Source organism: Erinaceus europaeus, unplaced genomic scaffold (genome assembly GCF_950295315.1).
Source record: "Erinaceus europaeus unplaced genomic scaffold, mEriEur2.1 scaffold_549, whole genome shotgun sequence".
Taxonomy (NCBI): domain Eukaryota; kingdom Metazoa; phylum Chordata; class Mammalia; order Eulipotyphla; family Erinaceidae; genus Erinaceus; species Erinaceus europaeus.
In genome coordinates, this window is record NW_026647797.1 from 35,001 (window position 1) to 49,795 (window position 14,795).

Here is a 14,795-nt window from a genome sequence, read left to right on the forward strand (position 1 = left end):
CCAGCTTCTGCGGACGTGCCACACACTGGTGGCATCTGCTCCAGAGACCAGAGCGAGGCCTCATCTGCCATGAGCCAGGACGCAGGAGTCGGACACCAGGGGGGACTGGACCCCACGCCCAGCTCCATGCAGGAGCAGAGACCCACACAGGGCTCCACAGCCACCACGGAGGCTCGGACAGAAGGTCCTGCGGCCGGGGAGACAGCTCACCCGGGGGGTGTCTGCTGCATCTTCATCACACGCCTGACACAGCCCTCAAAACCCAGCCCCCAAAGCACTGGGAGAAGCTCTGGGGCTGTGGTAACTTGCCGGGATAGCCTGAGGGTACTTCTTCCCGAGCCGGTGCTCTCTGGGTTGGAGAGAATTCAACTGGAGCTGATCTAGGCTGCTGTGTGGGAGAGGGATCAGGAACTCGTGCTGCACCAACTTCCGCAGGAGATACACTCTGGAACTCTCGGAGCCGGAAAGCAATTTCCAAGTGTCTTTAATCAGAAGAGCAGCTGTTTTTATACTCTCCAAGTAGGGTGGAAACAGGATGTGATATAGAGAGGGTGGAGAGAAAAGTGACTGGTGAAAATCAGAGTGTGACAAGGAGGGGGCGGAACAGGCGAGAATCCTATAACTGAACCACCAATGCCCTGGAGTGCTTTATGTAAAAGTGATTTATGTAAATAGACCAAACCTTTGGATCAGTAAATCCCTATATAGGCATATGGATAAGAAGAAGCCAGGGGGAGATGGCAACTACCCAACATCTCCCCCTTTCTTTTTAACTTTTTGCCATAGTATCAGGAGTGTGGGGCACTTTGTGAGGCAGGGAGACTGATAAGAGGCACACCTTTTTTGGGGTTCTACTGTCCCTCCTTGCTCAACCTCTCCGTGGAGAGAGAGACTAACAGGATTGACACACCCCTCAGGCTCAAGCCCTTCCAAGCTCAACCATATCCTCACAATTCCCCAACATCTTCCTCTTACTTAATGGCCATATATAACTGGGTCAATGTCTGTAAAAGGCTTCATCTCTGTCAGGGGAATAGCAGTGTAGGGGTGAACGGAAACCTGTTGGGAAGAAAGCAGAATGATAGTGTGTAAGTGTCTTCAAAAAGAACTAGCACAAGACAGGGAGGGATAAGTAAGAGTAGCAAGAGACAGAGTGAGCCTGATGGGTGGAGGAGTGGGGGCCTGATAAGCCGAGGGGCTAGAGGGGTGATCTGGCATTGCAAAATCCCGAGTCAGCCTGCTACAGTCATTCTTCAAGAAGTCCAGGAGTATAAAAGGAGTGTCCAGCAAGTTCTATAGAAGCATCAGTCCAATGTCAACGGCCAGGAAATAAATGCCACACGTCTATCTTGATGGAGGAGGACGGCCACCGGAACTTTTCTTCTCTGTAGAGAGTGACCTGGAACCGCCAAAACATGATGGGCGAAACAGAAGCAGGAAGAGCAGACACCGATGGTTGAGAGAAAGGCAGTAGGAAAGTCTTGTCCTTCGGAGTCTGTGAATCAGGTTCTCCAGATCGTGTCAGGTCACATCATGGGTTTCTGGGGATGGCTGTAATTGTGGGTGATGTCAGAGGTCAGGGGTCCAAGATGGATTTCTGGGGATTCTATATGAGCAGATGCTTCATTATGCGAAGGCTTGTCATAGCTGTAGTCAATTACTTATGAAAAAACTTTGTAACAAATTAGAAGTTTACTACAATTGATAACTCAATGATTATAACTGGTTTAGGTATCTTTATAATTTTGTGTAAAGGTCATCTTACGTGACCTCATGTAGCAGTCTTTATATAGCAAAGTTTTCATACCGAGTTTAAGTTACATATATTGATTCTTGACTATTTTTACATTGGGTTTTTAAGCAAACTCAGGTTACTAGAGTTAACACATTTTAGTGACAATTTTTTTTTGGTACATTTACAATATCAGATTGATGCCAAATTTGTTGTGGATTAATTTCCACAAGATAGCTTACAGGACATTTTTGGGGGCCCTCCAAAAATGTCCTGTATAGAGAATTTGTATTTTAACTTAGGAGATGATGAATTGTCACATTGAATATTTAGAGTTTTACCTTAAACACTCAGTTACTTAAATGAATTGATTTTACCTCTTCTCGTAAAAATGTAACTTCGAAGTTACGATTTAACTGTCAAGTTAATGTTTACCAAACTTGAAACACGCATATTAAATATATAGTTTATAACACACAGGAGGAGAAAAACTTGTAAATAAGATATATCATTTCAAATGTGAATTTAGAACTACTGTCATAGTTGAACCATCTTTACTCACACAGTTTAAGACTAAACATTTCATATTGATATCAAGACTTAAAAAAGAACTCAAAAGGGGGAATGAACAATTTTTGGACTGTTTCTGGACGTCTCCAGAAACCATGGCTGCGTCCAGCCGTTTGATATAAAGTCAGTTAACTTTCAGAGTACTCTGAGCACAATGGGTCATACAAAAATTTTGGTCACTCAATTTTTTTTTTTTTTCACTCACTCACAAAACACAACTGGCCAGTCATAGCATAAGACATTCATTCGGGGGGGGGGAGAGTTCTGTGAATCAGATTTTTTTTTTTTTGATTCTGCCATGCTGTATTATGGATCCTGGGGTGCATCCTGTAGCCAGTCCTCTTGCAGCCAGTCTTCTTGCAGTGTTTCTTGTTCTTCAGGGATATCAGCACCATCATGTGGGTATTGCCGGACATGGCGGGCAGGAACCCAAACAGGCTTGGAGTAATTTTGTGGAAAAATACATGCGAAACCCCTCCCCATAGTCAACAGGGGGTCAGGTCCTTTCCAAATTTTATCAAGTGGGTCTTTCCATTTGACTTTAATAGCTGGGAGGGTGGGTGGTGTTTGCCAATGAAGAATTATAGGAGGTTGGTCGGAGTTTTTGTAAATATTAAAGAGATTTAATGTAGTTAAGGCTTTTGCCAGCTGGATATTAGGGGGGTACATTTCCCCTTTTTCTTTATTTAATTGAGCCTTAAGAGTTTGATGGGCCCTCTCAACAATGCCTTGTCCCTGTGGATTATACGGAATGCCTGTAGTATGAGTAATGTTCCAGAGGGAACAAAAATCTTTAAATTGTTTGCTGGTAAAAGCAGGTCCATTATCCGTTTTAAGTTGAAGATGTAAGCCCATTACAGCAAAACAGGAGAGCATATGGCTTATAAGCTTTTTTGAGTTTTCTCCAGTCTGAGCTGTAGCCCACATAAACTTAGAGAAGGTATCAATTGAGACGAACACATTTTTTTTGTTTGCCAAAGTTAGGTATGTGGGTAACATCAATTTGCCAAAGAGCGTTGGCTTTTAAACCTCGAGGATTAACCCCCAGAGTCTGAATAGCAGGTGTTTTGATTAGACCTGCACAGGAGGAACATGTAGCAAGAATACGTTTTAACTGTGGCAGAGGAATATCAGGAAATCGAGCTCGAAGACCTTTAAGATTAACATGGGTTAGGGAATGAAAGTCAGCAGGATTAGAGACAGAGGCTAGGAGAATTCCTGTGGAGGCAAGGCGGTCAGCTGCAGCATTCCCTTCGGACAGGGGACCAGGAAGAGGGCTGTGGGAACGTAGGTGCTGAACATACAGTGGATGGGTTCGAGAACAGAGCATAGAGGCAATTTGAATTAAAAGAGGAGAAAGTGGGTTGTCATCAATTCTTACATAAGATCGAGCAAGCCATGGAAGTAAGTTAACAGTATACACACTGTCAGAAAAAAGGTTGAAGGATTCTGGTACAGCTTTTAATGCAAGGAAAACAGCATAAAGTTCTTTGTACTGAGGGGAATTATCAGGAAGTTCAGTAAAGAGAGGTTTGGGGTATTGCTGGTCTGGATAATATATAAGGGCAGCAGCTCCCTTTTTTCCACCATCAGTGAACACTGTAGGAGCAGAGGGGATGGGATCTCGAGAGAAAAGTTTAGGTACTAGTAGAGGCAACAGAGGTAAAGAAGCTATCAAATTATTAGAGGGAAAATGATTATCTAATTGTCCTGGAAAACCCATTAAACTTATGGCAAAACGAGAATGGTGGCGTATGAGCCATTCTGTATCAGTGAGAGAAAAGGGAAGAATGATTGAATCTGGTTCCCTTCCTAAGACCTGAACCGATCTGTTTCTTCCTTGGCGAACCATAAATGCTAAGGCATCAATCTCGGTAAGGAGTCTTGGAGCTCCGCCTACTGGCGTATGAAGCCATTCGAGAACGCCATGTTTCTGCCACAATGCCCCCACTACCGTGGGGGTGGAGTTAAAGATTAGAAGATTTACTGGAGAGGAGGGGGAGAATCGAACGAGGTGCATGTCCTGGAGAGCCTGGTTAACTTTTTCCAGAGCCAAGGATGCTTCGGGGGTTAACATACGCTTTGAGGAGGGCTGTTTGTTTCCTTTTAACAGATCGAACAGTGGTTGCAGGCAGCTCGTAGGCAGATAAAGATACTGCCTAAGCCAATTCAAATTTCCAAGAAAACTTTGTAAAGAAGCAAGAGTGAGATTAGAAGGAAAAGTAACACAAGGTTTTAAAGGACGAATCTGCGTTAGGGAAATCTCTGAGCCTAAGAAAGATATTGGAGGGATTAGCTGTATCTTCTCAGGAGCTACATTAAGTCCACTTCTCTTTAAGGCAGGGATTAGAAAATCACGTAGGGCGGAGAGATCTGTATCTAATTCTCCCCATATTAACACGTCATCCATATAATGAAAAACCTTAAGGCCCTTATGAATATATGGAAAAAGGGCAGATTTAACAACCTCTTGACAAATAGTAGGACTATTAGCCATGCCCTGGGGCAGTACCACCCATTCAAATCTATCGGCAGGGCTGGCATTATTAATAGAAGGAACAGAGAAAGCAAAACGTTTACAATCTTGTGGGTGTAAGGGAATAGAGAAAAAACAATCCTGTATATCAATAGCTATGATTGGAATTCCTGTGGGAATTGTGGAAGCAAGAGGCAAACCCCTTTGGGGGGAGCCCCAAACCTGCATGGTTTTATTAACTGCACGAAGATCTTGGAGGAGGCGCCATTTTCCTGAGCGCTTTTTAATTACAAAGACTGGAGTATTCCATGGGCTCCGAGAATGACGAATGTGTCCCAATGATAACTGCTCTTGGACGAGTTTTTTAAAAATTTCTAGCTTCTCCCTAGGCAAAGGCCACTGTTCCACCCAGACAGGCTCATTAGAAAGCCAATCTAAGCGGGGAGTTCTGTTACGAACAGTGGCAGTTAGTATTGGGGGTGCTGGTTGGGTCTAGCAGTCTCACAGGAGTGAGTGTGGTGTCCTGCAGAGGTGTCTGAGGATATCACTACATCTAAAGATTCCAGCAAGTCTCTTCCCAATAAATTGGTGCTTATATCAGCTATTAAAGGCTGAAAGCGTCCGGTAGTCCCTTCTGGATCTTCCCACACAAGGGAATCTCGTGTGCGGAATGCCTGAGTCAATCCTCCAACACCATGTAAGCGTGGTCCTGGGAGGAGTTCCCAACTCTGGGGAACCTCTGCTTGTCTTAATATTGTCTTATCTGCTCCCGTGTCAATCAAACACTTAAAAGGAATATTACCAATCTTTACTGTCATAGTTGGGTGACCCCTTTCTAAAACAGGGGTGGTCCATAAAATCTCAGGCTCTGAATTCGAGCTGTTCTCTTGCTCCAGCCGGTTATTTCTATGCTGGAAGTTCCCACATACCACGGGTTCCTCCTTCTGCTCACCCTCTGTTATTGTTACTTGGCGTGGTGGGTATAGCGACGGATTGGGTCCCAAGCTGGGCTTCTGTTTGTGGAAGAAGGGCACAGCACCAAGCGGGCGACCTGCTTCCTTCCCTCTTGGGGGCGGGGCTAAGGGAAGCCCCATACCTAGTTTAAATCCCTGTTTACATTTGGCAGAGGCGTGCCGTTCCTATGGAACCTTGACCAACAGTCTCTCCTCCAGTGAAATCCTTTCTGGCATCTGGGACAAGGCATTCGTGGTCTCTGATTCCCTGTCTGGAGGCGGGGTTGCCCTGATTGGAGGCGGGGTTGCCCTGACTGGAGGTGGGGTCGCCCTGACTGGAGGCGGGGTCGCGGTCTATTTTCTGGACATTGGTTACGCCAATGCCCTTGGTGACCGCACTGAAAGCAAGCTCCTTTTTGCTTATGTAAGGTAGCTGCATAGGCCTGTAACATAGGTCCTTGAAAAGAGCTTGATCTGAGATCCTGTGTAGCTAGAATCCAAGTATCTGGGTGTTCGTTTTTAAGAGTGATACAGGCCTGTCGAAAATGCGGAAGCATTCCATCCCAGACTATGGATCGCAGAAGGAGAAAACGAGCGTCAGGATTATAAATCTTCCTTTCCAAACTCGACTGGACCCTGGCAATGAATTTAGCGAGGGATTCATCAGGTTCTTGTTGCAGGGAGAGAATGGGGGCTGAGGCTGCTCCCATGGGTGGTGTTAATCGCTCCCATGCTTTTAATGCACACAGGCGTACTTGATCAAAATACCCCGCTGGAAACTTGGCTTCCGCCTGTTGAATCCCTGTTTCTAATTGGCCTGTTCCAAACAATGCATCAAAATTACCCTCTGGCTGATTTTGAATATTTTTCCGCGATTGTTGTAAACATTCATCGCGAAAGAATGCCTCCCATTGCAGGAAGAGGGGGCCTGGGAGCGTAGCACGAGTCACATCTCTCCAATCTTGAGGGGTATTAAGGTTCTGAAGCAGGCCTTGTAAAATGGACCTGGTCCATGGGGCATGAACACCGTCATCTTTGATAGCCTGGCGTAGTTCCTTCAGGTCTGTGGCGGAATATGGATACCAGGCCTGAGGTTTTTGTCTATTGGGGGCAACATTGACCGGAAATGTGTGGACTTCCTCTGATAAGTGTCTAGCGGTAGGAGGAGTCACTGAAGTGGAAGCTTCTGGACAAGTGGCCGAAGAAGTGGTTTTGGAGGCTACAGGAGAATTCGGACATGTGTCTATCAAAACAGGGTGGGGTGAAGAAGCAGCCGTGGAGGCAGCAGGAGGTTCCGGACACGTTTCTGCCAAAATGGGGGTGGCCGAAGAAGTGGCTGTGGAGTCCAAAGGAGAATTCGGACACGTGTCTGCCAAAATAGGGGCCTCAGGGCAAGATGCCAAAATAGGGGCCTCAGGGCAAGATGCAGAGGAATTAGGGTGGGTCAAGATCACGACAGGCCTTTGCTTCTTCTTGTTTTTAAGGTGCTGGTTAAGTTCTATGATTACTTCCTTTATCTCTTGGACCTCAGCCTCTAGTTTCTTAAGCCTTTTGAGAGGTTGCCCTATATATCCCTTAAAAGCTGCTATGATGATCAACAGGATATAAGGTGAAGCCCCGAGAAAAATGTCCCAGATATATAAAAATTGTATACTGGAAAAAGAATGCAGGATTTGGAAAAGATTTTCCATGGTGGAAAGATCTCCGGAAAACAATAAAAAAGAAAAAAAAATCACAGTGCCTTAACACAATATTGCAGATACCCAAAAGGTGTGTACTTATCTAAGATGTCTTCTTGTAAATCTGCTGCTTACGGGTCCCTGTTCTGGGCGCCAGATGCCAGGATAGCCTGAGGGTACTTCTTCCCGAGCCGGTGCTCTCTGGGTTGGAGAGAACTCAACTGGAGCTGATCTAGGCTGCTGTGTGGGAGAGGGATCAGGAACGCGTGCTGCACCAACTTCCGCAGGAGATACACTCTGGAACTCTCGGAGCCGGAAAGCAATTTCCAAGTGTCTTTAATCAGAAGAGCAGCTGTTTTTATACTCTCCAAGTAGGGTGGAAACAGGATGTGATATAGAGAGGGTGGAGAGAAAAGTGACTGGTGAAAATCAGAGTGTGACAAGGAGGGGGCGGAACAGGCGAGAATCCTATAACTGAACCACCAATGCCCTGGAGTGCTTTATGTAAAAGTGATTTATGTAAATAGACCAAACCTTTGGATCAGTAAATCCCTATATAGGCATATGGATAAGAAGAAGCCAGGGGGAGATGGCAACTACCCAACAGTAACTTTCTCTCTCGCTGTCTCTCTCTGTCTCTGAAACTCCAGTAATTAAAAAAATCATCTGTGATACCAGGCCCCCACTTCCCAAAGGAGTAGACTGATGGGTGGGCCTGAAGTGAGCAGCCTTGCCGGTGAGCTTGCTGTGTGAGGCCCCCACTGTGAGCACACCGCCCCGGTCACCCGGTCACCCCACGTGGGGGGCGAGTCCTCAGGCCCTCACAGTGACTGCCCGCAGGGCCACACAGCCAAGAACGCAACACCTGCACCCAGTCCACGCCTGCTCCTTCCCGGGGCAGGATGTCGATGCCTGCGTGGTAGTCCTTCTGGACGAGGGTCCTCAGACCCACTGTTTAAGAAGTTCAGCTGGAGAGAGAGAGAGAGAGAGAGAGAGAGAGAGAGAGAGAGAGAAGGGGAGAGGGAGAGAGGGAGAGGGAGAGGGAGAGGGAGAGGGAGAGGGAGGGAGAGGGAGAGGGAGAGGGAGAGGGAGAGGGGAGAGGGAGAGGGAGGGAGGGAGAGGGAGAGGGAGGGGGAGAGGGAAGGGAGGGAAGGGGAGGGGAGGAGCTGGGCAGCGCTGCACCCAGCTAAAGGCACACAGCATGAAGTGCAAGGATCCCGGTTTGAGCCCCCGGCTCCCCACCTGCAGGGGGTCACTTCACAAGCCATGAAGCGGGGCTGCGGGTGTCTCTCTCCCTCTCTGTCTCTCCCTCTCTTCTCTGTTTCTCTCTGTCCTATCCAGTAAAATGGAAAAATGGGGGGAAATGGCCTCCAGGAGCAGTGGATTCATAGTGCAGGCACCGAGCCCCAGCAGTAACCCTGGAGGCAAACAATAAACAAACAAACAAACAAAGTGGAAGGAAGGGAGAGGGGGAAGAAGAGCAGGAGCGTCACCGGGTGCAGAGGAGTCTCACAGGCAAGACTCTGCTATAAAAATAAAGACCTTGGGCAAGGACAGACCGCATCATGGGGACAGACAGACTCTCATGCCTGAGGTTTCCAAGCCCCAGGTTCAATGCCCGGCAACAACATAAGCCAGAGCTGGTCAGTGTTCCAGTAAAAATAATAATAATAATAATAAATTTAATAAATAGAAATAGAGACCTTGGTGGCCTGACCAGTCTTTCCAGTGAGACGGAGCGTCTGAGGAGAAACAGATCAACTCACAACACCACCGCCCTAACGCTCTTTCTTTGAAGCTAGTTTTGCTCTGATTTCAAAATTAGACAAGGCCATCACCAGAAAAGAAGTCACAGATTTTAACAGAAAAAGAGACTTCTTTTATCAGATTATCCACCAGTGGAGAGGAGTAAGCCATGACTGAGCAAGGTGCGCAGACCTGCAGAACTCTCCGGCATCCGTAAACCGGGGATGCGTTTTCCACACCCGAGCAGGAAGGATACTTGGTGAGGGGCTCTGCCTCTCCCTTTCAGCCCTCAGCTCACCGGACGCGGGTCCCCTCGGCCAACCGGCCTCTGAGAAGAGGCCACAGCCTCGCAGACCTGGCGGTGACACCCTCCCCCCAGATCAGGGGCCTCCCAGCCACACTGCCGCAGGCTTGTCCTGGGAGTACAGGGCGGGAGAGGACCCCGAGAATGAGCGGGTGCGCAGGGCGGGAGGGTGACTTGATGGGTGATGCAGAGAGCTGGCTTCGCTGGGCTGCCATGCGGATCCGCCACCAGCAGCCGAAAATCAATTCTTATTCCAGATCAGAATCTTAAACGAAGAGGCCATTCCACTAATAGCAGCATCAAGAGCGGAGAAGAGGTGCATCCATCACAGCGAGAACCGAAGCCCATAGACGCCCCAGGAAGGCACGGAGCCCAGCGGGCGCCCATGGACAGCGGGCTCAGACGCCGCAGGAAGGCACGGAGCCCAGCGAGCGCCCATGGACAGCGGGCTCAGACGCCGCAGGAAGGCACGGAGCCCAGCGAGCGCCCATGGACAGCGGGCTCAGACGCCGCAGGAAGGCACGGAGCCCAGAGAGCACCCATGGACAGCGGGCTCAGACGCCGCAGGAGGGCACGGAGCCCAGAGAGTGCCCATGGACAGCGGGCTCAGACGCCACAGGAAGGCACGGAGCCCAGCGAGCGCCCATGGACAGCAGGCTCAGATGCCGCAGGAAGGCACGGAGCCCAGAGAGCGCCCATGGACAGCGGGCTCAGACGCCGCAGGAGGGCACGGAGCCCAGCGGATGCCCATGGACAGCGGGCTCAGACGCCACAGGAAGGCACGGAGCCCAGCGAGCGCCCATGGACAGCAGGCTCAGACGCCCCAGGAAGGCATGGAGCCCAGCGAGCGCCCATGGACAGCGGGCTCAGATGCCGCAGGAAGGCACAGAGCCCAGCGAGCGCCCAGGGACAGCGGGCTCAGACGCCGCAGGAAGGCACGGAGCCCAGCGAGCGCCCATGGACAGCGGGCTCAGACGCCGCAGGAAGGCACGGAGCCCAGAGAGCGCCCATGGACAGCGAGCTCAGACGCCGCAGGAAGGCATGGAGCCCAGAGAGCGCCCATGGACAGCGGGCTCAGATGCTGCAGGAGGGCACGGAGCCCAGAGAGCGCCCATGGACAGCGAGCTCAGACACCGCAGGAAGGCACGGAGCCCAGAGAGCGCCCATGGACAGCGAGCTCAGACGCCGCAGGAAGGCACGGAGCCCAGAGAGCGCCCATGGACAGCGAGCTCAGACACCGCAGGAAGGCACAGAGCCCAGAGAGCGCCCATGGACAGCGGGCTCGGACGCCGCAGGAGGGCACGGAGCCCAGTGGATGCCCACGGACAGCAGGCTCAGACGCCACAGGAGGGCACGGAGCCCAAAGAGCGCCCATGGACAGCGGGCTCAGACGCCGCAGGAAGGCACGGAGCCCAGAGAGCGCCCATGGACAGCGGGCTCAGACGCCGCAGGAGGGCACGGAGCCCAGCGGATGCCCACGGACAGCGGGCTCAGACGCCACAGGAAGGCACGGAGCCCAGCGGATGCCCACGGACAGCGGGCTCAGACGCCACAGGAAGGCACGGAGCCCAGCGAGCGCCCATGGACAGCGGGCTCAGAGTCCACAGGAGGGCACGGAGCCCAGAGAGCGCCCATGGACAGCGGGCTCAGACGCCACAGGAAGGCACGGAGCCCAGCGAGCGCCCATGGACAGCGGGCTCAGACGCCACAGGAAGGCACGGAGCCCAGCGAGCGCCCATGGACAGCGGGCTCAGACGCCGCAGGAAGGCACGGAGCCCAGCAAGCGCCCATGGACAGCGGGCTCAGACGCCGCAGGAGGGCACGGAGCCCAGAGAGCGCCCATGGACAGCGGGCTCAGACGCCGCAGGAGGGCACGGAGCCCAGAGAGCGCCCATGGACAGCGGGCTCAGACGCCGCAGGAGGGCACGGAGCCCAGTGGGCGCCCAGGGACAGCGGGCTCAGACGCCGCAGGAGGGCACGGAGCCCAGCGGGCGCCCAGGGACAGCGGGCTCAGACGCCGCAGGAGGGCACGGAGCCCAGCGGGCGCCCATGGACAGTAGGCTCAGACGCCACAGGAGGGCACGGAGCCCAGTGGGCGCCCAGGGACAGCGGGCTCAGACGCCGCAGGAGGGCACGGAGCCCAGCGGATGCCCATGGACAGCGGGCTCAGACGCCGCAGGAAGGCACGGAGCCCAGCGGATGCCCAGGGACAGCGGGCTCAGACGCCGCAGGAGGGCACGGAGCCCAGCGGATGCCCAGGGACAGCGGGCTCAGACGCCGCAGGAGGGCACGGAGCCCAGCGGATGCCCAGGGACAGCGGGCTCAGACGCCGCAGGAGGGCACGGAGCCCAGCGGATGCCCAGTGACAGCGGGCTCAGATGCCGCAGGAGGGCACGGAGCCCAGCGGATGCCCAGGGACAGCGGGCTCAGACGCCGCAGGAGGGCACGGAGCCCAGCGGATGCCCAGGGACAGCGGGCTCAGACGCCGCAGGAGGGCACGGAGCCCAGCGGATGCCCAGGGACAGCGGGCTCAGACGCCGCAGGAGGGCACGGAGCCCAGCGGATGCCCAGGGACAGCGGGCTCAGACGCCGCAGGAGGGCACGGAGCCCAGCGGATGCCCAGGGACAGCGGGCTCAGATGTCAGAAGCCTCGCAGCGCTGAGGCGCCGCTTGCCGGAGCCCCTGTGAGAGCCGCGTGGTCCCCTCAGAGCCCCGCGCCAGCTCCTTGACGCCCACTGACTGGCTCTGGGAGGCACCAGGAGGGAAGAAACTGGAGATGAGGCAGAAGAAGGGTGCTGTCGGCTACAGCGGGGGGGGGGCTGGGCCGGGGGAGGGGAGAGGAAGACACCCAGCAACAGACACAGGACAAAGACACGGGTTCAAGCCCCTGGACAGCGCTGTGGTTCTGAGAGCTCTGGTGTGTGGTGTCTTTCCTCTCTCTCCCTATTTCTCTCTCTCTCTCTCTCTCCTATTTTTACTTATTTCTCTCCCTGTCTCTCCCTATTTCTCCCTCTCTCTCTCTCCCTCTCTCTCTTTTCTATTTTTATTTATTTCTCTCCCTCTCTCTCTCTCCCTCTCTCTCCCTCTCCCTCTCTCTCTTTTCTATTATTATTTATTTCTCTCCCTCTCTCTCCCTCTCTCTCCCTCTCCCTCTCTCTCTCTCTCTTTTCTACTATTAATTTCTCTCCCTCTCTCTCCCTCTCTATTTCTCTCTCTCTTCTATTATTATTTATTTCTCTCCCTCTCTCTCCCTCTCTCTCTCCCTATTTCTCTCTCTCCTATTATTATTTATTTCTCTCCCTCTCTCTCCCTCTCTCCCTATTTCTCTCTCTCCTATTATTATTTATTTCTCTCTCTCTCCCTATTTCTCTCTCTCTCTTCTATTTTTATTTATTTCTCTCCAGGGTTCTCACTGGGGCTTGGTGTTGTCACTATGAATCCACTGCTCCCGGCGACCATTTTTTCCCGTTTCATTGGACAGGACGGAGAGAAATTGAGAGAGGAGGGGGGAGATAGAGAGGGCGAGACAGAGAGACACCCACAGCCCTGCTTCGCTGCTTGTGAAACATCCCCCCTGCAGGCGGGGAGCCGGGTGTTGAACCCCGATCCTTGCGCGGGTCCTTGCACTGTGTGCTCTTAGCCGGACGCACCCCGCCCAGCCTCCTCCCGCCCTCCTCTCTTGCTACCTGAACAAGTCAGCCAGGAACAGTGCCGTCCCGGTGACGACAATCAAACAAAGAAACATTCGGAAGTGACCTCGCACCACCAACGTGCTGAACTCAGAGTCAGGCTGAGAAAGACTTTGGGGACAGAGAGCAAGCTTGCCACCTAGCTTGCCGTGTGAAGACAGATCTGTCCTTCTTCCGGCTGGTGGCCCCCGGGGGACCCAGGAGAGAATGAGGCTTCTTGCAGCAAAGGGCGCGGGCAGTTTATTAGAATAGACACGTTTGGGAACGTTCACCAAAGGAGCAGGGTGGACAGCCAGAAGAGCCTTCTGCGCTGCAGGCGACTGCGAGGGTGGCCGGTCAGCAAGGGGAGAGCCCTGCCCACTGCTGGCGGGTGACCTGGTCTTGGGCTGCAGGGGAGGGGGTGTCGCCCGGGGTGACCCCCAGGTCGGGGCAGAGTCTGTCCCCTCAGTGGCCTCCTGGCCAGTCACCAGGTGCGGAGCCTTGCCCGCCACTCAGTGGCTGGAAGCCGACTGCCGGTGCCCGCACCTGAGTGTCCTGGGCCGGGGGCTTTCATTTCTGCTACCCGTGGGCCGACGGAGGCTGGTTTACAAGGTTCTGCCACTGCACTGTGCGCCGGGCTGACCCCACGTGAGGACCCCAAGGCGTCAGGCAAGAGGCTCTGTTGCTGTCTCTCTCTCTCTCCCTCTCTCTCTGTCTCTCTGTCTGAAAAGGTCAGCCAAGGGCAGTGACACTGCACAGGGACCACTGGCACAAAGTGACTCACAAATCTAGAGGTGGGGAGTCGGGCGGTAGCGCAGTGGGTTAAGCGCACGTGGCACAAAGCACAAGGACCGGCGTAAGGATCCCGGTTCGAGCCCCCGGCTCCCCACCTGCAGGGGAGTCGCTTCACAGGCGGTGAAGCAGGTCTGCAGGTGTCTGTCTTTCTCTCCCCCTCTCTGTCTTCCCCTCCTCTCTCCATGTCTCTCTGTCCTATCCAACAACAATGACAGCAATAACAATAACGATGATAAACAACAAGGGCAGCAAAATGGGAAAAAATGGTCTCTAGGAGCAGTGGATTCGTAGTGCAGGCACCGAGCTCCATCAATAACCCTGAAGGAAAAAAAAAAAACCCAGAAGTGGTCCTAAACGGAGAGGCTTCCTAGAGGGCAATGCAGAAGGCGGCAAGCCCACCTGGTCCTGTTCGGGTAGCAGAGGCTCCCGGGGCTCATGCACAGCCCACGGAGGAAGACGGCGCCTTGTCGTTCATGGAGCTGTAAATTGTAAATTGGCTCCTCTGCACACACTTTAAGGAAATGGAAAGAGAGCAAGAGCAAATATTTGCAAATCACATTATATGGGAGAGGATCTGTTTTCAGAATCATTCAGAGAGTGCTCAAATGCAATAAAAAATAATAGCCCAGTTTTAAAAATAGTGAAAAGATTTGAACAAACGCCTCACTGAAGAAAGCGCGTGGGCGGCACATACTCTGAGCGTGTGCTGGGGTGCCAGTCACGGGGGTGAGCTGTCAAGATGCCCCTGCGGTCCTCTGCTCTGTCCAGCGTTTCTCTCCAGACCGGGGCAGCAAACCACCCCCCCCCCCACACACACACACACACATACACAAACTGGTCACAGGAGCTTCCGGCTCCCACACGCCTGGCCA

The 14,795-nt window shown here is 52.7% G+C and overlaps 1 protein-coding gene across 1 annotated transcript in view; it reads left to right on the forward strand.

Moving 5' to 3' along the window:
* The window catches only part of LOC132536476 (serine/arginine repetitive matrix protein 2-like), a 12,363-nt gene extending 241 nt beyond the window's left edge, over positions 1–12,122 (forward strand). The window contains exons 2-3 of the mRNA XM_060184387.1: positions 1–184; positions 9,718–12,122. The exon at positions 1–184 is cut by the window's left edge and continues 22 nt beyond it. Coding sequence (XP_060040370.1) covers positions 1–184; positions 9,718–12,122 — 2,589 coding nt within the window. The remainder of the gene's footprint in view (positions 185–9,717) is intronic.
* The last annotated feature ends 2,673 nt before the right edge of the window (positions 12,123–14,795 follow it).